This window comes from Cucurbita pepo, chromosome 3, assembly GCF_057944985.1.
Source record: "Cucurbita pepo subsp. pepo isolate OVF chromosome 3, ASM5794498v1, whole genome shotgun sequence".
In the NCBI taxonomy this organism is placed as follows: domain Eukaryota; kingdom Viridiplantae; phylum Streptophyta; class Magnoliopsida; order Cucurbitales; family Cucurbitaceae; genus Cucurbita; species Cucurbita pepo.
The window spans coordinates 4,024,260-4,047,836 of NC_141800.1; the positions used below are offsets into that span (position 1 = coordinate 4,024,260).

The window sequence follows — 23,577 nt, forward strand, 5'->3', positions numbered from 1 at the left end:
AAATGCATTCAACTAAATACTTTTTAATATTGAAATAAATATATTAAATTATAAATTGAAATTTTGTTATAAATTATTAGACGTAAAACTTTAAACTTTTCATTTAAAATTTTAATTTTTTTTTTTAAATAAAATCAAGTAAAATGGAACGAAAATTAATATTCAAAAAATGGAAAATGGAAAATAATATTTTTTTAAAAATTTACCCAATTTAAACCAATATTATTTTTTTACCACAAAACTTAATATTTTTTTAATCTCGTTTAAATTTTACTTAAAAAAATAAAATATCTATTTTAGTCTAAAAATTTAAAGTTTATTTTTTTCTTTATTTTTTAAAAATTTACCCAATTTAAACCAATATTATTTTTTTACCCACAAAACTTAATATTTTTTTAATCTCGTTTAAATTTACTTGAAAAATATCTATTTTTAGTCTAAAAATTTAAAGTTTATTTTTTTTTTAATATCTATTTTAGTATTTTAATTAATTCTTATTTGAATTTGAACGTATCACATTAAATTATGCAGAGTTTTGTAAGAAAAATAATTAATATTTTATATATATATATATATATATATATATATATATATAATTAAAGTAGGAAAATAAAAATTAATTGCAAATTAAAATTAAAATTATAAAGATTTAGTTAAATGATTGGGGAATGAGGGGGTCGGTAGATGGATAAATTTGGTGATGGAAGCAAATGAGACAGTTTTATCTTGTCGTGCCTCCGTGGATCCACGTCATACTTCTGACAACTCTGTTTTCAGTCCACGTGGAATTGTCTTAACCGCTTCCCAAACTTGTTAATCCCTTCTGTAACTTGATTCTAGAAATTTACTGTAACGGTAAAAATTATATGAAAAAAAAATATATTTTTTATTTTAGGGATAAAAAAAAATTGACCTAAAAAAGACAAAAATCATAGGGCATCAGACGGCCCACATTCAATCAAACGTGGGACCCACCTCAATAAGATGAACGTTGGAGAAGTGTTGTAGAAGTGAAACCGGAAGCACTGGATCTTTCCCCCTTAGATATACAAAACCCAAATTTCAGACCGTTGGAAAAGCTTTTTTTTTTAATTATCTCTTCTTCCCATTCAAAGTAAAACAAAGCTTCCTCATCCTTCAACAATGGCGGATAAATTCCACCAGAACTCCACCGCCGATTACCCAATTTCTCTCCGTCTCACGGCGGAGATTTTTTCCATGGAAAGAGGCCCGAGGTACAGAGCCTACGCAGAGCTCAGAGAATCCAAGCTCCGGCTGAGAAACGCACTGTACCGCGACAACGAACAGCCAGAAAAGCCTACGCCGCCGGCGAAGAAGCAAGTTAAATTTATGGGTTTGGAGACCGTAAAGAAAAGGTCAGCGGCGGTGGCGCAATCGGTGCCGGATTTCTCTGCAGTACTGAGGAAGGAGAACAGAAAGCCACCGCCGGGACTGTCGCCGGTGATGGAGATGACACCACCAGGGAAGACGCCGGGGAAGAACATTGCCGGATTGTCGGCGAATTCGAAAGGGAGTAAGTCGGCGAGTGCAGGGGGAAAAAGGGTCGGCAGATTGACCGACGTGAGGAAGATCTACGCCGGATTTGAGGAGGTGAAGGGGCTTACAACGGCGGCGGCGAACTCCATTAATGGCGAAAACAGAGGAAGGAGAGGGAAAACTGTATTGGGAGTTAAAACAGATTTGAAACAAAAAAAAAAAAATTGCACACAAAAGCCTATAAATACTTGACATTCAAACTCAGATCCAAAGCTCTGTTACAATTTCTTCAAGCAATACTTGAAGAATGTACCCATCAATTTCAGCCCCATTCTCCAGTTCTTCAATGCTAAAATCACTCCATTTCCCCAAGGAATGAGTCATTTCCCATTCAATTATCTCATCAGTCATCATCCCAACAAAACGTACCCATTTTTTGATCTCCTTCTCGACGTCTCGGATTAATTCTCTTGCGTTTTGCGCTCGGGGTGTTCTTATCCAACCATTGGATCCACCATAGTATAGCTCGCTATGTTTCGAGTCTAAGCATTCTATCAGACAGTCGAAAAGAAACACTCTTAGATGGTTTACCTCCTTGCTGTCGACGTCGCTAAAGTTTGTCCACATTTCGCACGTGAATGTTTCGAGTTCGTCGATGAAAAGTGGCAAAATGAGAAGGTTGTTTTCATCCCTACCGAATAAAATTTCGGTGTTGAGCATAACCTCTTTCGCACGAGCAAGCTTCAAACCGGTAAGGTTGTGGATTTGCAGTATGCTGGAAATGGCATTGAAGACGTCGGTCAATCTTTCACTCCAGACGTTCCATTCGCTAAAGGAGGTTGCAGAATCTAACATATCGGCATCGAGTTCAGACCGATGCGACTGATCGATGGAACAATCAACAGAGTCGGCGGGCATTATGCATCCTGTGATGAAAAGAGCAGAGGAGATTGAGCATTTTGTGTTTATTATGTATTGTTAGATGAATTAAACATCCAACCTGAGCTCTCATCCATGCTACTGGACGAGAATGAAGCTTCAAGAACGGATCCCGGGCTAAGTTGATCTCGTCCTTTCGATATTTTTGTGAGCCGTTCTTCCTTTAAATCATTCTAAAACATGACAAGCAACATATAACATATATATAGGAAGAAATCACAGTAAGAAATGTCGACTGAAGGGACGGAAAGGATTCTTACACAGTAAGTTACATCCACATCGACTGCAGAAACCTCCGACGAATCTTTCCGCGCAGCTGCTACTGCAGCTATCAGTTCTTGAATGATTATAGAAGCGGGCTTCTTCAATGGAGAATCCGATGCCGACTCATCGTCTCCTTGAGAAGTTAATTCCTTTAACTTTTGTTCTAGGATATCTAAGGCATCTCCTCCAATCAAGGATGGCTTTCGGGATGACGTATTTCTCTGATTCGCCATGCTCTCGACCTCCATTGCAACCGTGGTTTTCTGCCTAATGGGAGAATCAAAGATGAACGAAACAATGTCATTATCCCTTTTGCACACTCTGTCAGCAGCATTTCTGTTATGACCAGCTAGACTATTACTGGCACAAAGCTGCTTTTTGGGGAGAGCTTTGCGTTCGAGCCTCGAACTTGTTCTAGACAAGTTATCACACAATGGGGGTTGTTGTTTTGCAGCCGATGAATCGACAGACGGTTTGCTTTCGATTTGTGCACTTAAGTGAGCAGTCCTCCTTTTCCTTGGTGAGGTACCCGACTGTGATGCTTCACCTCCATTAAAAGACTTCCTTTCTAGGCCATACTTCGAATTCCCTCGACTGCAGCCATTAAGACTTCGATTTAAAGCAACGAAATTTTTGGTCCCAGTCACAGCATTAGCAGGCGATGTCGTTCTTCTGCTTGGTGGAATACTTGACCTCGACGTGGATGACATCCTATCTCTGACTGATATCATATGATCTCGAGATTGACTGCGATGCTTGACAATGGATGATTCATTTGTTGTAACCTTGCGAGGCACTTTGTCTGCAATAGAATCACCCTGAGATATCATGCAGCCCTTAGATTCATTATGTATGGAAGCAAAAGTTTTAGGTCGATCACAAATGGTTGGGCGAAATTCAGCTCTATCTTGCTCGAGTGGCAAGTCGGGCGTTATTGTTTCACTCCTTCCAGATCCCTGAAAAGAGGCATTGCCATGAGTTGAACTCAGGGGTGGAATTGCAGAGGGATATTCTTCCACATTCTGCAAACCATTGCACGTTTTACACGAAGCCTCTCCCGCGAAGGACTTCGAAAAATCATAACCTTCCAATGGTAGAACGCCAATTTCCCTCGATATATCCTCATTCGAGGAACAATGCATAGAGTTTGGAAGCGTGATAGCAGATTTCGCTCTGTTTGACATCTGCAGACCAGGCTCCAATATTTTGCTAGCAACATCGATCAACCGGGACGCTCTAGACACATTCCTCCCTGAGGGAAGCCTAGGACTTTTTGTCGATGAAGGAAGTTTCGGAGTAGGTGGAGGCTTTCTTGATCGTGACACGACACTCTTATACTGCAGTGCCTCAGCTCCTATTCGTCTCATCACCTTCCCCTCCTCCGCGTTCCTCGTCTTTTGAAGCTTTAGAGGCCTGGCTTTATCCAAATTCATATCCTCCACTGCTTTCTTTTCCACATTATCACAAGGATTAGAACAACCAGTTTTCTTCGGTCTATCTCGACTTGTAACAGGCATGGCCTCAAGCCCCATGAGTCTAGCAACGAGTCCCGGAACTCGCGTTTCATTCTTGTGCCTTAAATCACTACAATGACTTCCATTCTTCTTAACATTTGGAAAACCGCCTCGATTTTCATCAGCAATCTATTCCTCAAAGATGGCACAACAACATCCAAATCAAAGAGCAAGAACATAATAAGCTTAAGAAAACAACAATCTCACAAAGTAATTACCAAATGATTCTTTGAAGCCGACATCTTATCACCACCATTGAACTTGCTAGCTACTTGTTTAGAACGAGCTAGAAAAACACGACAGAACCAGATTTAAACTTCAAACTAATATGCAAATAAGGCAAAATCTAAGCTAAGCCCAGCAGATAGAAGAAAGAAAGTAACCTGGAGGAAGCAATTTCCGGGAGAATAGCTTGTTCTTAGCCAACCTCCGGTTCCAATCAAAGAGCTGGAAGAAAATGCCAACACAACCACCAGGCTTATGAGTCTTCTTCTCAGAAATAGATAAACAAGACGATGTTCTTCCTGTATTTTCCATTGATCTCCAACAAGAATCAGAACTCTTAACTTTCTACTAAAATCCCCTCATCAACCCCCAAAAACCCCCCTTGCCCTGTTCTTCCCAAAAGCTTCAAGCATTGTTCATACTCAGAACATTCAAACTCTCTTGAATTTGTTCTCTATAGCCCTCCAGAAGAGTATAGAATCAAAAAGGGAGTGAAAAACAGGAAGTCCGCACAGAAATTGGCTAAAGATTCTCAATAACTCAGAAAGAACACCAAACAGCCAGCAAATGCAAGATAATCACGAAAGCCAAGAAAAAAATCAGTCTAAAGAGAAATGGAAACTCGTACAATAATGGATCAATGGGACCTGCAACAAGAGAACAAAACAAAAAGAAACTCCCAGGAAGGGTTTCAAGCTTAGGGCGATAGAAAACGACGAAGTGACAGTACTAAAACCCCAAAATCAGCCATCACTCGCTCATTCCCCTGGCTCGTTCATCCTCCTCATGCAAAGGCCATTCAGAAACACAGATTCAGAATCAGAAACAGCCGGTCCACAATGAAAACAGAGCCAAACAAACAAGAAAAACGAAAATCAAAGAGGAAAAATGCAAACAGAGCAGAAGGAACAGATACAGAACAGTCCTTAAAAGCGGCGAAAGGAGAGTGGAAAAGAGGATCGAACAGAGCACATCGCCGTCGTGTGATCGCGATAATCAAGAGAATAAAGCTCCTGCAAAACCCAACAGAGAAATTGAGAGGGGATTTGCAGAGCGTGAAGAATGTTGAAGGACCACGCGCTGGCGAGTGGAATGGAAATGAAAAATTAGATGAAACGACAAATCGGATATTATTATTAAATTAATTTCACTTTTGTTTAATTTAATTTAGTTTTTAAATAACTGAGATATCCATTTATTAAGTATTATTATTTTTGTCACCAATATTCAAAAATGGTATTTCATTTCAAATTTTAAATTTTAATTATAATTCTTACCATATAAAGTAATTTTTAAAAGTATTTAAATTTTAAATTTTTTAGTTATTTATTTTAAAATTTAATTTTCACTCGAATAAATATATTATATGTAAAATTTTAATATTTTTTTAAATTTAAATTTATATAATAAAAGGAGGAAAAAAAAATCTAATGCCGTCCTGTCCACGTCGTGTTTTCCCCAACCTACGCGCTGCGAGTACGTTAAACGTTGGAAACTCGCCCTCTAACGGTCATTTAAATTTTTGTTAATTTATTTTCTATTTTAATTTCTAATAATTTCCCATCAAAACAGGACTCTTGTCGGTGCTTCCAATTGGATTTTTTCTCTTATTTTTTTTTATTTTTCTTTTATCCAATTAATAAAATCCATTTTTTTAATTTATTTTTTTGTTTTTTTATCTTCTAGTAATCCGACAACTTGGGGAAGTAATTCAATCAAGATTTTATTTTATTTTTATTTATATTTTTGTCATATATATATATATATATATATAAAGTCACGTGTTCGTATGATTGCTTATGGTCGGGAGTAAGATGTAACGGGTACCGGTAATCTATCTTAATCCGTACTTAAAATCGTGAATCTAGTTCAACATTTATATAATTATATTTTAGCGGTTTTGGGAATCTGAGCGTTATTATTTTTTCGTTCGCACAACCTATAAATAGTCCGTAATCATTAAAATCAAGGTTTGGAAGGATTTCGTTTTTGACCCATCTTTCAACTCTTTCTTTAGAAATGTGCGTGGAACGTTTATGTTAGAAACGAGTTGACAATTCATTATAAGAATCTTGGATAATTTGATTCAAAACATACCGAGACATTTACCTTAAGGGTGTTCATATGACTTGAGAATTCGATAACACAAGCTACGTAATCCAAACTATTGACTTGGGCTCATTTTTTACAATTTGAATTTGGTTAATTTTTTTAAAAATAAAAAATTTGGTTCGATTTGGTTTTCGAGTTGACATTTTTTAGTTGGGTCAACCCTACCCGCCTGAAAATAGGGTTACAATCGAACTAAACCTTACCATTCTTTTAAAAATATTAAAAATATTTTAACGTTTGTAATTGATGATAGTAATACATTGACTTATAAAATGTTTGATATTTGAAATTGATCAGATTTTAGTTATTAATATAACATATATTGTAAAAAGGTACATTAAAAAAAAACTGACAACCGAACCCAACTCAAAAATGGAGAGTTGGGCTGCTCGGGTAAAAAATGTACACTTAGTCTAAAATATTTGAACCTAATCTAACCCAACCCGAATACGCATCAATTTTTAGACATTCTTTTTGGACGGTGCATTTGGGTTGTTGCAGAAATTATAGCGGTCCATTGTGTTTTGAGCAGACTCGATAAAAAAAAAAAAAAAAAAGTATATTATAAATTACATGCCTTAAATTTGAGGTTTTCGAGTTTATTTAGCGTATTAATAATTATTAATTATTCTCAAATAAATTATTTTAATAAAATTATTCATGATTTATTGTCATCTTTCCTTTTATAAACGAAGAAATAAAAATTAAAAATTAAAAAAGAATGGAGAAAAATCAATAAATGGAGGAAGAAATAATAAATAAATAAATAAATAAACTTCTAAATTTATTTGTTTTGTTTTTAAAATAGAATTTTGACAACTATTAATTTTAATATTTGAAATTTATTGTAAAAAATGGCAATAAAACAAACAAAAATTAAAAAAATAAATAAATAAAAAGTATTTATTATTCATTGGATTTAAGGGCAAAGATGTGATGTTTTATTGGGCTTACTTTGAGGCCCATGATGGATCATGGATCAAAGCCCATTGGGTTGAGAATAATTATTAATATGAATGGCTAAATAAACTCAAAAAATTAAAAAATATTATTTATAATATACTTATTAACGAATTAAAATTAAATAAAATTTAATTACTTAAATTTATGGTAAATAAACGACTTCAAGAACAATTTAATCAAATCAAATTATATATATATATTTTATCCAAAAATAAATAAATAAATAATAAAAATATTTGACAATTAAAAAGATTAATTTAATAACAAAGTCTATCATATTTAATTTTTAAATTATAAAAATACGTTTCTCGTTCATATCTAATCTAACCTCCAATCACCTTTCAATGAAAAAAAAACAAATCTCGTAAAATCCGAAGCACGTGAAAGGACAAAAAAAAAAAACAAACACGTGTTCGAAAATACTGTCTCAAATTTCAAACGAACTAAAACATTCAGTTAAAAACAAACCAACAAGCGGTAGAATAGAGGAAACTCATTTTCAAACGACTAGAATGTATGCAAGAATCAAGTTGACTATACGAGCGACTGAAAATCAGCATCGTGTTTGCCAACATAGCCTACCTCAACAGTAACTTGCAGGTTCGAACTCTCGTGCCAAGCAATACTCAAACAAAACGAGAAGTTCCTCATACCGAGACAGTACTCGAGAAGTTTTTCAACCTCCCTTACGGGCTCCCAACACTCCGTACATGATACCGAGCTCATTTGCAATAATGTAGAGAATATTGGAAGCCTTTGAGGGAGGTTGTAAACCATCTCAACCATTGATGCCCTAAGCTATGGGGTTTGTAGATAGCTTTATATAACTGTGGGAGTGGTCCCTTATTTTTATTTATTTTAATTATTTCCTTTTCTAAAATAAATAATTTAATTAATTTATAAATTTTAAATATTTGTAGTAATTAAATTAAATTAAATTATTTACTTTTTATATTTAAAAAAATGCAGTAAAAAGAAAAGGTAATTTTTTAAAAAGGTAAAAAGAGAGAGAGAGAGATAAAAACAAATGGAATTGACAAAATTGGGTTTAATTTAATTAATATAATTGGCATAGCTCTTAGACCCTATCTTAAAATAAATATTATATGCTTAATATTAAGATTGAATTTAAAATGTAATTGTTCTTTCTAAGCTCCAAAGGTCAAGGGTATCTATATGATCCTCTTAACAATTTTTATTTATTTATAATTTTTCACTTTTTGTTTAATATTTTATATTTTGTTATTAGGTGGCGGTATTATATTATGCGTTTTTGATATGGAATTTAATATTTTCTTTATTACGATTCCAAAATGAGTGAGCTGGTATCTTGGCGAGACATGGTCAGAGATGCACTCTCTATTCTAGATTCTGCGTATATTTTTAATTCGCATTCTAATCTTATCTTTTATTTATTTATTTTAAATGGATTTGAATTTGGAAATCCACATCCCGATCGACTATCAGACGTGTCTGGAGAGAGAATGGGTATGACTCCTTCTCTTCTCGTTTTACCGTCCAAAACATGCCGGCCCTGAATCCAATTAGAGCTTTAACCAACTACCACCAGCGAATTCCGCTCGAAACTTTTCTTCGGGTCAGTTTCACTATACACGATATCGATCTATAATTAAATCTACCTCTTTCTCGTTGGTATGCCAACATGTTTTCTCCTCAACTAACCTAGAGCATATAATTAAATCTACAGTTGAAGGTTGCCACCGTTTCATCTGAGATTTGTATAGTGAAGTGTAACACTCCAAGCCCACAGTAGATATTGTCCTTTTTGGGCTTTCTCTTTCGGACTTCCGTTTTGAAGCGCGTCTGCTAGGGAGAGGTTTCCACACTTTAATAAAACATGTTTTCTGGATGGTTTGACTGACATGACAGAAATACTACTGTTTTCTGGATGGTTACTCGAGATATCATCATATAGAAATTGCAACAGAGGATTAAGAGGAGACTATATTCACACGCTCGTATGGTAGTTTTGTATTTTGAAGAATGAGTTGTGGTCTATGCAATGCACCCACCACATTTCAAACGAGAACACTGGTGAACTTTTTTGACCTGGTTGATTTTAAAATATATATTTTTATTTACTAATTTAAATTTAGTGATAATTTTAAAATATACATTTTTATTTACTATATAATTATATATACATATATTTATTTAATTTTATGATAAATATATAGTTACAAATTTTATTTAAATATTTAAAAATAAATTTTATTAAAAAGAACAAAGAGAAGAAGAGGAAGTTGTGGCAAGTTACATGGAGGTCAATGGACTCGAGCTCTGAATCCTTCTAGATTCTTCTGGAATGCTCACACACTCGCTGATCGTATGCATTTTCCAATCCGGCCGGCCACCCTCTATCGGAGCATTTCACTCACGATCTTCTATCAGTTTCATCGATCGCAAGTTCATTGTTTCCTTTCTCAACAATACATTTTGAGGATCGAAGATGTTCGGAGTCGTCTTTCCCAATCGAAGCTTTCCGATGGATATTTCAGCTTTTTCTCAAATTGACACTTCGCATTGGGTTCTCGATATGAACACATTCGTCGGTATGTTCTATAATGTATTCCATTCAGATTTTCGATTTCTCTTCTCTTAGCTTGCTCTGTTTTGAAACCCTAATTCGAATTTCGAATCGTCTTATTAGGTGAAGCGTACGATCAGATTCGTGAAATGTGCATTTTCTTATTGAATAATTTCACTCTTCCGCCTGATAAAGCCCTAGCTGTGTATATTCAGTCTCCTGGATCTCAGTTTCTCTTCTGTGGTGCTGTAACCCTAGCTAGACCTTCGGCGGTGCTGACACTTCCATGGCCGGAGCCTAGTGGTCAGATGCAACTCATGCCGGCCGATTCGGCTCCCGTCTCAGCTAAAATTGGAGTCTCCGTGGAGGATTTGGCTTCCCTGCAATCGCTTGATGTCACGGCGGAAAAGCGAATTGAGCGTCTAGCCCTAAAAGTTGGTGAGAATCTCTTCAACTTCATGCAATCTTTCTGCGGTGTTGATGGTTCAAAGTTGGTTGTGCCAATGGATATCTTGGACAGATGGTTCAAGAAGTTTCAGGAGAAAGCCAAGCGTGATCCTGAATACTTGAAAGGCTTCGTTTTGTAAGGCTCCATTTCATCCCCCATCTCTTTTTGTGAGGGGGAAGAGTTTTGAGACGCTGTATTGTAGTGTAGGTGTGTTAATGAAATTAAGTTTGAATGTTTCTTCACCATATTCATGAATCTCTGTTCTTCAGATAGTGTATCTCAATTTTAATTTGACAGAAAATGGGCGTCGCCATTGCTGCAGAAGATAGCAGCTTGTGGTTTGTTAGTCTCTGAACTTTCCCATTCTTTCCAAGCTCTCTGGCTGTACTTTCACTATACATGCTTTGGTTTCTGTGATTTTTAACATTATTGTAGGTTCGTAGTCGTGGGGATTTCAGCAATTGACTCCATGATGACTTGGTTGAGCGCTCTCTGTCTCTCTCACCACCATGGCAAAGCCCCTTTGGGTTGACAAGAGGTTTGTTACATTTTTAAGCACTTAGATTTGGATTATATTTAAGCTTGAATCCTAGTGTGATATCCCACGTTGGTTGGGGAGGAGAACAAACCACCTTTTATAAGGGTGTGGAAACCTTCCTCTAGCATACGCGTTTTAAAGCCTCGAGGGGAAGCCCGAAAGGGAAAGCCCAAAGAGGACAATATCTGCTAGCGGTGGATCTGGGTCGTTACAAATGGTATCAGAGTCAGACACCAGACGATGTGCCAGCCTTCTCTCTGTTCCCCGAAGGGGGTAGACACGAGGCGATGTGCCAGTAACGACGCTGGGCCCCGAAGGGGGGTGGATTTGGTGGCGGGGTGGATTGTGATGTCCCACATTGGTTAGGGAGGAGAACAAACCACCCTTTATAAGGGTGTGGAAACCTTCTCTTAGCAGACGCGTTTTAAAGCCTCGAGGGGAAGCTCGAAAGGGAAAGCCCAAAGAAGACAATATCTGCTAGCGGTGGATCTGGGTCGTTACACCTAGTCGTTAACGTTTTTGTTGGGTTCAGGTTAGTTGTTTTCAATGTTTCCAAATTCTCCATAAATATGCTCTAACAATGTCAAATTTTTTAAAATAGGTGGTCTAAGATTTTTGTTGAATACAGTATGTGTGTGTGCGTGTGTGTGTGTGTGTGTGTGAGAGAGAGAGAGAGAGAGAGTTGAAAACAAAAGGGAGAAGCCCCTAAGAGCCCTACCCTACAATTCAGAACACAAAGACAAAGGCAAGCACGTGAAGGCTAAGCTGTTGGCCTGCTTTCACCATGACAAAGAACAAATTGAAGTGGTTGAGGAGCAAGGCAAATAGGACCACAACCCACAAAGCCAACCTTTATGATACCCATACAATCCCACATTCCCCACCTGCCCTTTCTCTTCCATTTTGCATTAATAAACCAAATCTTTGTTTACAGAGTAATCTTCTCTACTACCCCCACCTCCCTCATTTTCCATGTTTTGTTCTTCACCATTTCAACACTCTTCTCCTTCAGCACCCTTTTAGTTTCAGATGAGAAAGGAACCTCTTTCTTCTTGATCTCTGCTCCTCTTTCTGCTTCCTCTTCATCCATGACAAGCATCCCCCTTGCTTGCACTTTTCTTCTGCTATTATTTCTCTATGTACCTTTTCTTCTTTTGCTCTCTCCTCTTTCATTTCTCTTTTGATCACCTGCGTTTGGATAAAGTTGCTTTATATCAGAGTCATTTAAAAGCTTTCTAAAGCCTGGATGTTCATTCAGGAAATACCCAGGTGGCCCCTTCTTGAAATTATTTGAGCTTGGTAATAATTCAGATTGCACTTTTTGGAACTTCTTACATTTCGACTTGTCCACACAAGTTTAAGTAATGAGATTTTTGAGAATTACAGGAGGAATGATGGATTATTAACCTCTAATTTGTCCACGAACAGTTAAGAGTTTGCAACAACAAATTTCCCTTGATCTTAGCAGAAAATACAAGTTTCAACACTGCCCATTTCTTGATGGTTTTAATGGTTGAGGAAGCAACCATCAGCAACTTATTGTTTCTCAATCGACTAAAAAGGGAACATATATGGCCACAACTTTCAGAAAGAAGGAAAAAGAAGATCTGCAGCTGCCTTTTCAATGAGAATCTCGAGAAATATACAGAGATAGAGAGGAGATTCTTGATGAAAAACAAAGGAACATGTATGTAAGGGAAAATCTCGATGGGCTCCACTAAGGTAAAAGAAAGGAAAATGAAATAGATAGAGAGGAATGGAAAAAAACAAATACAGAGTTCAAAGAGGGAAATTTGAAATTTATGCACTAATTCAAGTGTTGAGAGAACACCAAGATTTGAATTTTCTCTTCCTTCTGAAAGTTCAAGGCAGGGTTTTCTGACATCTGAATATTATGACTTTAATTTCAAGAAAAAATAAGTTTCTACAATGCAGAGACAGTCACAACTGTATGAGCTGGAAAGTAGGCCAATGTGAGAGAAGAAATATCAAAAAGGGACCAAAATTGTATCAACTTATGGCTAGCAAAAACAGTCCCCCACCTTGGATGGGTATAGTACTCTGTTTTATGACATGTATCGGGACAATCAGATTTGGTTGCCTCATCCTTAGTGGGGCTGTTTGGGAAGGATAGAATAGATTGGAGACAAAGCTTTTATGTCTGAGAAAGCTGAACTTCACTTATGCTCCACTTGTTTCTTTCTTTTCTTAGATTCTATTCTGTGATGCTTAGTCTAACATTTAAACTTTGCATTAACTTCACAGGCTCAGAAGCTTTTCTCCTCAAGCTCTGAAGAATGGCAGATCATATGCTGGCTGGGATCACCAGCAAACTGTTCTAAATGTTCTCTAAAACAGAATCATATCAAATTCATTCCAACAAATCAACATCAATTTTCCTGTAAGATCTCCATCAAATCCAACTTTTGTAAACTCCTTCAATGCCATTTCTTCTCTGATTAATAATGATTCACACTTGTTATATTCTATTCATCATAACCCATCCACTTAATTGTTTGGATTTAGTGGGAATTATTAGCTTAGGGATGATTTAAAAATTCCCAACTACCAATTAGCTCTGATGTAGACGTTCTTGAAATCAAACTAGCCTATGAAAGATTGGATTTCCCATACCTCTGTTTCGGGAGTACCCTTAGAATTGGAACTGGGAGAGTTTTCTTCCAATTCGCATCTCTTTAATGCTCTATCCACGATGGGAGGCGTGGAAGCAGGACTAGGACTAGATGAACCAACGTTTGGTGGTGTGCTTTGAGTTCCCACATCTCTAGTCATAGCATTAGCATCCACTTTCTTATCTGAAAATCACAACCAGAGAATTCATTCAAAATCCTCCAACCCCAACAGGAACAAACTAGAAGTATAAAGGAGAAGACAGATGATTCAACCTGGAATTGGGAGTTTCTGAACTACTTGTGTGATAGAACATGGCTTTGTTTGAATCTGTTGTGAATGATTTGAGTAAACTAAAGGAGCAGACACTGCAATTCTGTTGGCTAAGTTCCTAAACGACCTCCCACTAAGTGATTTTGCAGACAAACACTCCATAGGAACTTCCCCAGAAAGTGGATTACATATATACTTCTCAGCTTCGTTCCACTTCGAATTTAAAGTAAACCCATCGAGAGAAAAGCATTCCCAACTGTTAAGTGACCTGGCTTGCAGTGCTGCACAAGAAGCAGCGCCCATAAACACCAACCAATTCCCTCACAGTCATTTTCACAAACACTTCGTAGGCAATTCAAAATCCGAATTCAAATGAACTCACCCTTGATGGCGTTAGTAAACGAATACGTAGCTGGGTCAATTTCGTCTGTAAAATGTAACTCAGAGAAGTTAGAGAAGAATCCATGGCCGGAAACAGAATTCCAGAGAGAGAGAAAGAGATAAAGAAGAACAAAAACCTCCGAAAGGGTATCCGGGAGAGGAGGCGGTGCTGGTGATGTTTGATCGAAACGACCTGGCGTCTTCTCGAAAGCTTCTGATGTAGGAGCCGGAGAATCGCCGGGAAATGGTGGGGTCGCGGTTAAGTTTGGCCTTCGCAGCCCATTCACGGAGGCTGAACTCCGGTTCATCTCGCCGGTGAGAGATGAATGTAGGTTGCTCCATGGAAATGGAATTTTGAGCTTAACAAATTTTATCAGACATTCAAACTTTTCATTGTCCCTACTACTACTAAAATACCTCTTGCATGTGCTTTGCCAAATTCCCACTATTTTTTTCAAATTTAAATTAAATCATTTTATTTTCTGTTTGCCACATCAGCATGTATAGGAATGCAAATATTTTTATAATATATTTATTGAGGAGCTAAAAGAGGTGAGGTAATTTTGCCACGTCCACAAAATAGTCATAGCCCGTGAATACAATCAAATTTTCAGCTTTTCAAAAATTCAATTCAACCCAAACCGAAAAATATGTAATCTAACTTAATTGTTACCATTTGGGTTGAGTAGCCTTGATTTTTCGAATGTCGAATCAAATAATTGTACCATGTTATGTTGTTATTGTGAGATAGTGTTATAATGTCGTTGATTTACTCTCTAAATGATTTGATAGACAAGACTCAATGGGAGCTCTACCAACTAATATACGGTAGGTTTTTTTTTTAATGAGAGATCGGTTTATATGGTTCTAATGAATCAACCTTTAATTTTGAAAAATATTTAATTTTGAAAAATATTGTAATATGGGATTTTTTATAATATTGTCAATAATAATTTTTGTCATGTTACAATCATTTGATGTTAAAGTGGGATCCACTAAATAAAATAATAAAATAAAAATTGAAATAAGTATCGTGAAGAATACATATATCATTGTAATACAAGGAATTTCGTCCATAGAAGACGATTATAATAAAATTAAATAAAAAATGAAATGATAATATTTTGTTGGCAAAATGATTTTGAAATCAAAATGTTAATAATATATATATATTTTATTTCTATAAAATCTTCTACCTAACCCTCGGAATATTATTCACTTTAGTTTGTCATGTATCATCGTCAATCTCACGAAAACTCGTATGCTAATGAAAGGTTTCCACGTCTTTATAAGGAACGTTTTGTTCTTCTTTCCAATTGAAGTGTGATCTCCCAATCCACTTCTCTTAGGGTTTAACGTCCTTGTTGGCACACCGCTGCTTAGTTCTGATACCATTTGTAACAACCTAAGCCTACTGCTCGCAGATGTTGTCTATTTTAGCTTGTTACGTATTGCCGCAGCCTCACAATTTTAAAACACGTCTATTAGGGGGAGGTTTCAACACTCCAAATGTATCATTCCTCTCTCTAATCGATACGATATCTCTATTGGGGCTGCAACAAAAACTTTACATGAACTACATAAACATCACAAATTGAATAACATTTCCAATTTCCTAAACATTTAAAAAAGATATCTTCATGAGCTAAATTTTACACAAAAACTCCAAGCTAAAAAAAACTACTGAAATAAGTGTTCAGTAGTTTCTAATACTCAAACTACAGATTTGAATACACTTCCGATAGTTAAAAAATAAGAGTATATACAAATAATATTTCCGTTAAGTCTAATCACTATCTCCAAAGAGATACGATGAAGTGTTCAGTAGTTTTCTTAGAGTTGTACGAGTAGGAAGGAGTGGACACGAGAGAGAGAATGGCATGTGGTCATGTGATGGAAGCTATCAACATTGTAATGAAAGTGAAGGGAGAATTTGGTTGGTTCCAATTATGGAAGTAGGACTCATCACAGCCATCCATTTCTTTTTTTTCTGATATGAACTGAGAGATGATGTTTTTTATGACTATTTATATCATTCTTTCTCCTACTTTTGGTAATCAATTAATCAAAAACTTTCCCTCAAAACCCACCTTTAAATGCCTCTTTTTGTCCCCTTTCATATCTTAGATTCTATTTTATCGCCATTGTCGCTGTCTTATCAGGAGTCGGAACGCGACGTATGAGTCCTGATGATCAAATTGTAGTAATGGTAAGAGATGTTGGAAATAGGACACTTTCTCGGCCCACCATGTTGAGACCAACACGTGACTAAGGAATGAGCTCTTAAAAAACAAAGTTGTTCCTTCGTTAGGTGAATTTAGTGAAAGAATCATTAGACCTTACGATACTCGTTAAGTAACTCATAGGAGTTTGATATCGAAAGTAAACGACCACTCTTTACTTGATGCCACTAAACCAAACTACGATAGTTATTCGATGTTAAACATGCTATAAAATTAACATCTACTTCACTATCAAACTAAAAACGATCATGAGATCGTTCAAAATCAGTTACGCACAAAATTGAATAGAGAAGATTGGCCAAGCATGAGTATATCTTTCATGATAGCAGGTCGGAAGCATACCGTATTCTTTCTGCTACTCGAACCAACAGCTAGCATGCTCGTTTCTCAGCCCCGATCTTGTCTTGCAGCTCATGGATGCAAGCAAGGCCATGGAAGCACAGCAAAGGTCCTATGCCATATACCACAAATCTCAGTAAGACAAATAACAATATCAGATAATTTCTCTAAGCTAAATAGATTCGTTCTTGAACAGAAAACTGAGTAGCTAGAACGTTCGTAACGATGGACAGCTCGAAGCATGTTACGTACCATCGATGCAAAATAACGAAGATAATATGGAATTAAAGCAGAAAAAGTAAAAAACCAAAGAACTCGCACTAGATTGCACAATTAAACTCAACTCCACATGATATGATCGTGTTTTGTGTCGTGATCATACTTTTCAAACCGTGCGGCGTCTTTATGCTTACACAATCGTGACGAGTCTTAATAAGGGGAACTCAGGCTCGCTTATAATTTTTGCTTAGTTTTGCGGTTTTGTCAGACCTTAGGTGAGGTTTTCCTTCATTGACCAAACACAACTCATGCGGAAACTATGCTTTGTTCAAGCATACACGTCGCCCATGCGTGCCACATTCACTTCATTGCAAGTCTAGTTGACTTGCCTCTACTCTAGGCTAAGTCCTAAGACTTGACCTTTCTCCTCCTCAAAGTCAACGTCCTTCAAATGAAACATCGCATTTCATCTTAGTCATCTTGATTCTCAATAACATAGCCCACACATTTCATGATGCTCACCCAAGTTCCAAGATGTCATCAGCCTTCACTGCTCGCTCGGGCACACTTATCGAGAACCAGCCTATGAGTCAACTTTATAATCGAGCATCCCGAACATCCATCCATCTGGGTACAATTGAGGTACGAATCCTCCCATGTCCTTGGCGACTCATTCTTAGATATCGTACCGGAGAGCGACCCCATATATCAACCTCCGCCTCAAAGGTGGAGGCACAATGTTGGCACACCCATGTCGTCTGACATGAAGTCTTTGACTCCTCGGTACTCAATCAAATCCTCTTTTTTAGAGGATTGAATGCATCCCTATAGACCCATATTTAGTAATTCCTCAACTATTTCTGCTGTGTCTTTGGAAACCCATTCCCAAAGGAACACACCAAGATCAATTTGTATTTCAAACCTGCAAGACGGGAAGGATGTTCGAAGCGTTTTTCGTATTTCAAACCTGCAACATCAATTTCTCAACAATAGAAAAAAGGATAATAGTAAAAACAACATACCTACTTAGAGCTGAGCCTTCTCAAATCTTATGCACCATGGATGTATGAGAAAACTGCAGTTCTCGACTTCGTTGGTATCGACTTACTGTAATGCAATAATTAGAGACCACATTGCAAGGATCTGATCACAGATATGTCCATATAATTAACCTGTAGTACAGCTCGGTTTCTTACTCAGGCAGAACATGAAGCCGATAAGCCACGACTCTGGACGAGATCATCTAACAGAGCCTTGAACGAAAATGTCCTGCAAATAACCAAGAATAAAAGTGAACATTCGAGTGCGTGCATGAGGCAGGGTGTCCTTGCAAGTAGACTAGAAGCATTTTACCGGAAAAACAACGCCGATGAAACTTCAGGAAACTGTATACGCATATAAGCTTCCTGATTAACAGAAATGAATATTGTTAACAAGGGAAGTAAACACCATGGTAACGAACGTTGTCCTCGTGGAGAAAACTACTCCGACTGTAATGTAAGAAATTCTATCAAAGTCCAAGCACACACTAAAGGGATCACAACAAAAACTCACTTCACTGTATGTAACGATCCAAGCCCACCAAACCCACCGCTAGCAGATATTGTCTTCTTTGGGCTTTCCCTTTTGGAATTCCCCTCAAGGTTTTTAAAACGCGTCTGTTAGGAAGAAGTTTCCACACCTTTATAAAGAGTGTTTCGTTCTCCTCCCCAACCGAGGTGGGATATCACAATCCACCCCCCTTCAGGGCCCAGCGTCCTTGCTGGCACTCGTTCCTTTCCAATTGATGTGGGGACCCTCACCAAATCCACCCCCTTCGGGGCCCAGCGTCCTTGCTGGCACACCGCCTCGTGTCTATACCCCCTTTTGGGAACAGCCTCCTCGCTGGCACATCGCCCGGTATCTGGCTCTGGTACCATTTGTAACGGCCAAAACCCACCGCTAGCAAATATTGTCCTCTTTGGCCTTTTCCTTTTGGGCTTCCCCTCAAGATTTTTAAGATGTGTCTACTAGAAAGAGGTTTCCACGCCCTTATAAAGGGTGTTTCGTTCTCCTCCCCAACCAATGTGAGTTATCACACAGGTCAGGTAGGACTCGATTCATTGACAGCAATCTATTAACCATCAATGTTACAGTCATTTCAAGTGGCTAAGAGATTGAAGGACTCAAAGCTCCAATGTCCACTTGCTTCGGTCGAAAACAAAATTATTCAGCGTGCAAGGATGTTACACCGAACGCATTACGTTTACACCAATCTTAGGCAATTAAAAGAAGGCTACTAGGATTAGAATCATGATCAAAAGTTCCAAATAACAGGAAACCCAGCCAATATAACTAAAATGTATGCATAGAATACACGTTTTTGTATCATTCTTACTGTAAAAACTATGAAGATATCAAATAAACAAAAGTTATAAAACTCCCTTAGCTTACCAGAAATCGAATGTTTGTCCAAGTTTCCGTCCAAGCATCCATTGTTGCCAACAACGAGAGAGCCACCATTTAAGTCAGTGCCTCCAGAAGCTCCACAAGCTTCTCCATGAGGCAAAAATGGCTTATGAACTTCATACTTCGACCACGCCCTCTCACAAAACGCCTCAAATTAACAACCTTAATACCATTATCCTCCCCCAAGATCAAAACCCCAAACGAAATGCTAATTGACAAAATAGGTTTGCAGCATTCAATCACAGCACATTTCATCAATTTCAAACCTATCCCGTCATCGCCGTCGCTCACCATCATCGCCGTAAAAAAGGGAGGGTAAGGGTTTAGGGTTTAGTCTCAAGCAGAGTCTACCACTGCGGACTGCGGACTGTGGACTGACTCTTCACGCTTTCTCACGCACGTCCGAAAAATGCCTTTTTTTTCCCGAATTTTATTAGTTAAATTAATAAAAATGTCTTCCTCTAAAAAAAATGTAATTTTAAAATTTTTTTAATTTTTATTTGCCCATAATTTTAAATAAAAATTATTAGCTTAATTTTTTTTTACAATTTCATTATATCATTAACTTTCTTTTTTTTTTTAAATAAATTTAAAATACAATTATGCTTCGTACAATAATTAAAAAAAATATCCCTGTCAGTTATTTATTAGATACAATATAAAAGTTATTTGTGACAACCCATATCTAGCGTTAGCAGATATTATCTGTTTTAGCTCATTACGTGCCGTTGTCAATCTCATAGTTTTAAAACTCGTTTAAATTCATCGCTAATATATATTAACTATTTTAAAAAATTTCAAGATATAAACAAAACTCTAAAAAAATTTAAAGGTATTTTTGAAACACTTTTTAAAATTAAAAAACATTTTTCAGACCATTTTGAGCGTATTTTTTTGTATTAATAAGTTATAATTTTATATTTAATAAGTTCGTTGTCCACTGGATGCCCATGTATTATTTATTTATTTTTAAAAGGATTTCCTGCTTTTTCCTAGATGCTCGGATTCAAATACCCATGGACTTACTATTTGCTTACGGGCTTCGTATAATTTAGAAAAAACTAGTTTTCTAGAAGCCGGTTCATGTCTCTGATAAGGTACGATTCGATAATGTCTATCTAGCAAATCTCCCGCTAACTCAAATGAGTACTCAAATATTTGTCCTATAGTCATTCACGACTCGGAATGGATTGAAAACTATATCAATAAGCTTCCATGGGGGTAGTTTCGTAATTTTATAATTTATTAAACTCATAAAAAAATTAGTTTAAAATTAGAATTAAAATTAAAATGGAAAGTTGATGCAAATTACAAATTCAGGGGCAAAAGAGTCCAATAAAGGTTTATTTGTCACATAGAGGCGCGTGAAAATGGGGAAAGGCGCGTGAGTCTGAAACAGAATTCAGAGCATCGGAGCTCCATAATAACAACAGTACGTTTCATCATCATCATCATCATCTCTTCCTGCTCCCATCTCTCAGACTTCACAAACAATCTCTCTCTCTCTCTATCTATCTCTTTCTCTCTCTACAATGAGCTCGATTCCACCATTTTCTCCTCCTTCTCCTTCTTCCTCCGATCAGTTTTGAGCTTATTCCTACCGGCAACAATGGTGGCGATGAAATGAAGGACCGCCAGCGCTGGCAGCCGGAAGAAGACGCACTCCTTCGAGCCTACGTCAAGCAATATGGCCCTAAAGAATGGAATCTCATCTCTCAGCGCATGGGGAAGCCTCTTCATCGCGATCCAAAATCCTGCCTCGAACGCTGGAAGAATTACCTCAAACCTGGCTTGAAGAAAGGCTCTCTCTCTCCCGACGAGCAGATTCTCGTCATCTCTCTTCAGGCCAAGTACGGCAATAAGTGGAAGAAGATCGCTGCCGAGGTCCCCGGCCGTACGGCCAAACGCCTCGGCAAGTGGTGGGAGGTTTTTAAAGAGAAGCAACTTAAGCAGTTGCAGAAGACGCAGAACTTAACGCAGAGGCGCGATTACCAAAACTCCGACGGGAATATTCCGATTGTCGGTGTTTCCTCTCCGGAGAAGACGGTTCAAGGTCCTTACGACCACATCTTAGAGACGTTTGCCGAGAAGTACGTCCAGCCCAAGATCTACGCCGCAGCGTTTCAATCTCCTCCTCCTCCTCCTCCGCCTCGTCTTTCCGTCCCTGAAGCCGATCCGGTCCTCTCGCTCGGATCGGTCAGTTCTACCACGTCATCTCCCACCGTCCTTCCTCTCTGGATGAACGTGAACTCCACTAGCACCGCCTCCTCTTCCACCGCGTCGACCACGCCATCGCCATCGGTGAGCCTCACGCTATCTCCCTCCGAATCAGCAATACTCGAATCGGAAGTGAACCGGATCTTACCAGTTCAACAGATGGGAGCCTTAGTCCAGTACTGCAAGGATCTGGAAGAAGGACGGCAGAATTGGGTCCAACACAAGAAAGAGGCGACATGGCGATTGAACCGATTAGAGCAGCAGCTGGAGTCGGAGAAAGCAAGGAAGAAAAGAGAGAAAATGGAGGAGATGGAAGCCAAGATTCAGAGGTTAAGAGAGGAAGAAATGGCGTATTTAGGGAGAATCGAAAGCAATTACAGAGAGCAGTTGAGTGCCCTGCAAAGAGACGCAGATAGCAAAGAGGCAAAGCTGGTGGAATCATGGTGCAGCAAGCATGCGAAATTGGCGAAGCTGGTGGAGAAATATGGAGTTCAGGGACATGGATTGGTCATGGTTACTGGTAATTCAAAGGATATCATCCATTGAAGCTCTGCCTCCATGGCCGGAGTTAAATCCAGGTTGGTTTACCTCTGTACTTGTTTTACACAGACTGATTCTGTTGGGCACAATTAGAAAACCAGAGGAAGAAGATAGTAATCAATAAAATATTAGAAACTTTTTTGAGCAATGGAGCTAAAACTAATTCGGTTAGTTCTTGATTTGAACTTCTAACTTTTGATCGAGATTATAAGCCTACAATTTTGATGGTAATTGGTGTCATGTCCATCTAGCTATTCCCGTATTGATAGTTGGTCATATTAGTGTCTATGTGCATTCTTTATTGATCTACATACTCGAATCAAAATTGTAAGTACTTACTAGATTTCGTGCATCCAAGCACACCATATTAGTTCTCGATTCAAACTTTTGATCCCTTGATCGAGATTAACATCTATTTTCAAGTAGACACAACAATCCTTCTTTGTATTTGGTTGGAAATGTCGTCGAGATTGGACTTATCAATTGCATGGGTGTCTCTCTATCAATGATTGTGATGGTAATTGGTGTCATATTCATCGAGCTATTCACCGATGAATAGTTAGTTATATCAGTGTCTATTTGTACTCGCACCCGAATCAAAAGTGTTCACTAGATTTCGTGCATCCGAGCATATTATTATGGTTATGGAAATGGCTCTAGGGTTCCCCAAGCTCAAGCTAGTAGAAAGGAGCTTTTTAGTTCATGTGTTTATGTAATTAGTAAATAACACAGTACACATTATATTTCATTCAAACTTAACACAAGAAATTAGAGTGCAAAAATGTGAGACTGAATTTGGGCTTAACTTGGGCCGACCCATATATCTAATTTCCATTGGGCCTGGGTTAAACATGGACAAGCCCACCTTTTACAATCTTAATGGACTGAATTTGGGCCGACCCATATATCAAATTTCCCATTGGGCCTGGGTTAAACATAGACAAGCCGAACTTTTACAATCTTAATGGACTGAACTTGGGCTGACCCATATACCAAATTTCCCGTTGGGCCTGGGTTAAACATGGACAAGCCCACCTTTTACAATCTTAATGGACTGAACTTGGGCTGGCCCATATATCAAATTTCCCATTGGGCCTTGGTTTTAAGCCCATTTTTCTTTCTCATTTAAAAATGTCGAGGGAAGTTTCGAAACTTTGACTTCTCCGATATTCCGTGTCAGCTGAGTTGTGTTCAAATTGGTACTATTTGATCTATTTTAAAAAATATTATCCTAAAAA

General features: G+C 37.7%; 5 protein-coding genes and 1 long non-coding RNA gene across 21 annotated transcripts; 3 read left to right on the forward strand and 3 right to left on the reverse strand.

The window, feature by feature from the left end:
- Window positions 1-661: 661 nt before the first annotated feature.
- LOC147793070 (uncharacterized) lies at window positions 662-1,749 on the forward strand. Its single transcript, XM_087122273.1, has one exon. It carries the CDS (start codon window positions 1,144-1,146, stop codon window positions 1,747-1,749), a length of 606 nt encoding a protein of 201 aa, XP_086978399.1. The 5' UTR covers window positions 662-1,143.
- Window positions 1,722-5,482, reverse strand: TRM22 (DnaA initiator-associating protein). Its single transcript, XM_087122272.1, has 5 exons — window positions 4,598-5,482; window positions 4,433-4,500; window positions 2,697-4,343; window positions 2,498-2,609; window positions 1,722-2,423 (listed from the first exon to the last, which is right to left on the reverse strand). Exons 1-5 carry the CDS (start codon window positions 4,749-4,751, stop codon window positions 1,759-1,761), a joined length of 2,646 nt encoding a protein of 881 aa, XP_086978398.1. The 5' UTR covers window positions 4,752-5,482; the 3' UTR covers window positions 1,722-1,758.
- A 4,272-nt stretch (window positions 5,483-9,754) lies between these two features.
- On the forward strand, window positions 9,755-13,532 carry LOC111790033 (uncharacterized). Of its 14 annotated transcripts, none has more exons than XM_087122528.1 (5): window positions 9,755-10,087; window positions 10,186-10,645; window positions 10,780-10,852; window positions 10,946-11,048; window positions 13,314-13,532. In XM_087122528.1, the coding sequence occupies exons 1-3, from the start codon at window positions 9,985-9,987 to the stop codon at window positions 10,781-10,783; spliced, it is 567 nt and encodes a 188-aa protein (XP_086978654.1). In that variant the 5' UTR covers window positions 9,755-9,984; the 3' UTR covers window positions 10,784-10,852; window positions 10,946-11,048; window positions 13,314-13,532. The 14 variants fall into 14 exon arrangements, with proteins under 14 accessions (XP_086978654.1, XP_086978655.1, XP_086978657.1 ...); XM_087122529.1 differs by having other exon boundaries at window positions 10,780-10,848; XM_087122531.1 differs by having other exon boundaries at window positions 10,186-10,500; window positions 10,583-10,645; window positions 10,780-11,048.
- On the reverse strand, window positions 11,731-14,990 carry LOC111790032 (uncharacterized). Its single transcript, XM_023670798.2, has 5 exons — window positions 14,471-14,990; window positions 14,335-14,379; window positions 13,955-14,233; window positions 13,683-13,864; window positions 11,731-12,236 (listed from the first exon to the last, which is right to left on the reverse strand). The coding sequence occupies exons 1-5, from the start codon at window positions 14,673-14,675 to the stop codon at window positions 12,057-12,059; spliced, it is 891 nt and encodes a 296-aa protein (XP_023526566.2). The 5' UTR covers window positions 14,676-14,990; the 3' UTR covers window positions 11,731-12,056.
- Window positions 14,991-16,711: 1,721 nt separating this feature from the next.
- Window positions 16,712-19,975, reverse strand: LOC111790096 (uncharacterized). 3 transcript variants are annotated; one of them, XR_002814443.2, is made up of 4 exons: window positions 19,568-19,975; window positions 18,488-18,540; window positions 18,157-18,403; window positions 16,712-18,056 (listed from the first exon to the last, which is right to left on the reverse strand). It is a non-coding gene; the product is annotated as an uncharacterized LOC111790096 (long non-coding RNA). The 3 variants fall into 3 exon arrangements; XR_015420237.1 differs by having other exon boundaries at window positions 16,712-17,027; window positions 19,568-19,974; XR_002814442.2 differs by having other exon boundaries at window positions 16,712-18,403; window positions 19,568-19,972.
- Window positions 19,976-21,025: 1,050 nt separating this feature from the next.
- LOC111791555 (transcription factor AS1) lies at window positions 21,026-22,487 on the forward strand. Its single transcript, XM_023672942.2, has one exon. The coding sequence runs from the start codon at window positions 21,206-21,208 to the stop codon at window positions 22,343-22,345; it is 1,140 nt and encodes a 379-aa protein (XP_023528710.2). The 5' UTR covers window positions 21,026-21,205; the 3' UTR covers window positions 22,346-22,487.
- The last annotated feature ends 1,090 nt before the right edge of the window (window positions 22,488-23,577 follow it).

Excerpts from the sequence above, each read along its gene's own strand:
- LOC147793070 (XM_087122273.1), top strand. The coding sequence starts at position 1,144 with ATGGCGGATAAATTCCACCAGAACTCCACCGCCGATTACCCAATTTCT.
- TRM22 (XM_087122272.1), bottom strand. The coding sequence starts at position 4,751 with ATGGAAAATACAGGAAGAACATCGTCTTGTTTATCTATTTCTGAGAAG. Across the intron at positions 4,501-4,597 it reads CCGGAAATTGCTTCCTCCAG|CTCGTTCTAAACAAGTAGCT; the intron begins GTTACTTTCTTT and ends GTGTTTTTCTAG. Across the intron at positions 2,610-2,696 it reads ATGTGGATGTAACTTACTGT|AATGATTTAAAGGAAGAACG; the intron begins GTAAGAATCCTT and ends GTCATGTTTTAG.
- LOC111790033 (XM_087122527.1), top strand. The coding sequence starts at position 9,985 with ATGTTCGGAGTCGTCTTTCCCAATCGAAGCTTTCCGATGGATATTTCA. Across the intron at positions 10,088-10,185 it reads CGATATGAACACATTCGTCG|GTGAAGCGTACGATCAGATT; the intron begins GTATGTTCTATA and ends TCGTCTTATTAG.
- LOC111790032 (XM_023670798.2), bottom strand. The coding sequence starts at position 14,675 with ATGGAGCAACCTACATTCATCTCTCACCGGCGAGATGAACCGGAGTTC. Across the intron at positions 14,380-14,470 it reads TCCCGGATACCCTTTCGGAG|ACGAAATTGACCCAGCTACG; the intron begins GTTTTTGTTCTT and ends TACATTTTACAG. Across the intron at positions 12,237-13,682 it reads AGGGTACTCCCGAAACAGAG|GTGATCAAAAGAGAAATGAA; the intron begins GTATGGGAAATC and ends ATCCAAACGCAG.
- LOC111791555 (XM_023672942.2), top strand. The coding sequence starts at position 21,206 with ATGAAGGACCGCCAGCGCTGGCAGCCGGAAGAAGACGCACTCCTTCGA.